This window comes from Symphalangus syndactylus, chromosome 4 (genome assembly GCF_028878055.3).
Source record: "Symphalangus syndactylus isolate Jambi chromosome 4, NHGRI_mSymSyn1-v2.1_pri, whole genome shotgun sequence".
NCBI classification, from domain to species: domain Eukaryota; kingdom Metazoa; phylum Chordata; class Mammalia; order Primates; family Hylobatidae; genus Symphalangus; species Symphalangus syndactylus.
Genome location: NC_072426.2, coordinates 57079760 through 57082884, shown reverse-complemented (window position 1 = coordinate 57082884; position 3125 = coordinate 57079760). Strand labels below are relative to the sequence as shown.

Here is a 3125-nt window from a genome sequence, read left to right as displayed (position 1 = left end):
CTGTAATAAAAGTATTAAACTTAATTTTGAGGGCCCTCCATGCTTGGGAGAGTTGAATTACTTAAACCAAAGAGAGGGCTGGCTATAAAATATTTAGAGATGAGAGACATAGTAGGAGAAAATATAAAGGAAGAGGAAATATATGGCCTTCCCCTAGCATATTTGTAAAGTACTGTCTTATTGAAAAATTATATAAACACATTATGGAAATAAAACTGAAATAAGGATTGAGAGGCAATACGTATACTCACCCACTAATTCCCATTGTTTCTATTGGCTTCTGAAAAGATACAGATTATACATATATGTGTATGTAAATAATCTTCAAAATATGTCTTATACAGATAAATGTTCCCCAATTAAAGATGAAAACAAATAATAACAACATTATTTTTCAAAAGCCTTTCATGTGACTATCTAATTTTCAACTTATTGAAGGTTGGTACATTACATGTTTTCCAAATGTAATTAGCTGACATTCTTTTTATACACATGCCAAGTATTATTTTTCAATCTGGTATACAAACAATATTTTTCTAAGATGCTGTGGTTAATGATCTTACAAGGCCTCATTAAGAATCATTTTTAATAAACATATATAAAAAAGACTAAGTCCAATGTCCTTTTTAAAGTAATATTTAATTTCATGAATTCCCATTTACAAGTGGAATGGACAGGAATGATTTTAATATTTGTATATTAATTAATGATATATTGATGCAATATGTATGGCAATAAACCTCCATATGTGTTACCCATTAGTACTGTATTTTTTTAAATGGGGATGAAACACTAATAATCACTACCTGTAAAATTAAGAACATTTATTATTTTGGTGAGTTTACCAATCTTTTCTGAGTTGTAAATTCTTAAAAAATAAATTCTAACAATTACAGAATACTGATTTGACTTCCACCTTTTTCGTACTTTTATTTTACCCCAAAGCAAACATTAAACACATAATCTTGCTAGGACAGACCATCTTGTTGGTATTATGAAACACTGGTAGGAGTAAGAACTAGTATCATTGATATGCAAAATTGTGCAGTTATCTCTGCAAATCACTAGGAAAATGTTGAAAGGTTAAAAATCAAAACAAAATATAGTGGTGATCCCCAAAAGTATTTTGACATTATTTTGATGAGTAATTTAGTCTCAACCAAAATCTTTTTTTCCCATTCATAATAATCATCCTCCCCTCAAATGTCTTTTAAAAATACATGAGACCGTTCAATAACAAAAACCAAAGAGCACGAACTATTTTCAAAACAGAAAAATCTCTAGTGCTGAAAGAAATCTCAAAGAGCAGATTCCTTTGCAGACATTAATCAATGCGCTTGCAAATATTATGAAGATTTCTCTTTCCTCTTTGGCGGACAGTCTACTCTATTTGAAGTTTCCACTCCCACTCCGTTTTCTGTTCTTTTTTTACAAGATCTCGACCGTTTCTTCTTCATACATGAGGCCTGAATATTAGAATCTTCTACCCACCTCTGAAGCCAGAGAGTAATTAAGTTCCATGTTACGTAGGCTTGGATAGTGCAACTGGACGACAGAACAGCAATTTTAGCTGCCAACACATTTACATTTCCAGTAAGGGAATCAGGATTCCGATTCTGCGATCCAGCCAGATGAAACCCAACAGTGAGTACGGAAACAATTAAAGTCACAAGTCTACCCAAGATAAACACAATTGCCCACAGAGATATGCCTTTCTGGTACTTTTCATCACTAAAGTAAAACAGGCCGCACATGTGGGAAAGTAATTCAACAAAATAATGCAGTACCAAAAGAAGAAGTCCCAAATGATTCAAGTACAAGAGATAAGCTCCAGTAATGTGGAAGAGGTGAAGACCAATGTAGACAAGTTGACGAGGGATGTCTTGTTTTTTGGTTTTCTGGAAGTAGAGTTCAGGAAAAGCATGAAACCAGTAAGCCAACTGGGATATGTAGAAAAACTTCATTTGAAATGTCATCATGCTATGGGGACGAGCCTTCCATATGAGAGTTGGGTCTGACAGGCAGTTTTCAGAGATTAAAATGAATGTGCCCCAAATACAAGAAAAAAAGTAGAACACACTAAACTGACCAGATTCGTTAAACTTGTTTTGTTTCGCTTTGGTGAACTGCATTCTCTTGTTAATTTTATCCAACACATATTCCTGAATTGTGGCATGAATGATGATTGCCACCAGCATGTAGAAGAAAACCGTGGCCAAATCTTTGACACCATAATAATAGAGGGACTTTGATCCCGTGGCTTGTTCCTCTGCTGCAGGGACAGCAACACTGTGCTGAAGAGTGAGAAACACGATGGATGCTTCTGCTGTTCCCTCGAACACAAGCCCCAGCAGGAAGAACATCCCCACGCAGGAGACGATGTCCGCATGATTCTGCAGGATGAATTCCTGGCTCAGAACGGGGGGATTCCTGGTGCTCTTCTTACGGAGCCCCATGGTGGCGCTTCCCGGATACTCACCGGCGAGCCGCAGCTGCCTCCCCCTGGCTGCTCCTCACAGCGCCGCCACCACGGTAGCAGCTCCGGGGGCTCCACTTCCCATCCCGAAGTCAGTCCCGGGTCGCAGCGGCCGCCCAGAAAAAAAATAAATCAAACGCGAGGGCCGAGCTGAGCTGAGCATGCGCACCAGGGGGACGGCGGAGGCAGGGAAGGAAATCGAGCGCCGCGCCCCTACCCGGCGCCAGGCCCGGGGTTGCGAGCGGTGATCTTCAACGTTGATCGTCGCATCTTCAAACTCGCTGCCACCGCCAAGATGCTCCTGAATTCTTTTTTTTAGTGGCATCTTCATTAGTAATCATGATAAACCTATAGAGCTCTGGTTATTCTTCAGATCATTAATTATAACAACAATAGCATAATAATAACAGCAAACTCCCAGCACTACTTATCAGTTGCTGTGCTAAGCATTTTATTTATATTTATGAATTTAACTCTCCTGAAACACCCAATGAGGTAGATACTGTGATAATCTCCCCTCCCCCACCCCTTTTCAAGAGACAAAACACTGAGGCACAGAGAGGTTAAGTAATATGGCCAAATTCACATCCCTAGTAAGGGTTAGAGCAAAGATTTAAATCCAGTCTGGCTCCAGAGCGCGTGTTTTTCA

The 3125-nt window shown here is 38.8% G+C and overlaps 1 protein-coding gene across 1 annotated transcript; it reads right to left on the bottom strand.

Annotated features, from left to right (window-relative positions):
- Positions 1 to 620: 620 nt before the first annotated feature.
- TRAM1L1 (translocation associated membrane protein 1 like 1) lies at positions 621 to 2590 on the bottom strand. Its single transcript, XM_055274736.2, has 2 exons — positions 2480 to 2590; positions 621 to 2393 (listed from the first exon to the last, which is right to left on the bottom strand). The coding sequence occupies exon 2, from the start codon at positions 2361 to 2363 to the stop codon at positions 1347 to 1349; it is 1017 nt and encodes a 338-aa protein (XP_055130711.1). The 5' UTR covers positions 2364 to 2393; positions 2480 to 2590; the 3' UTR covers positions 621 to 1346.
- Between the last annotated feature and the right edge of the window lie 535 nt (positions 2591 to 3125).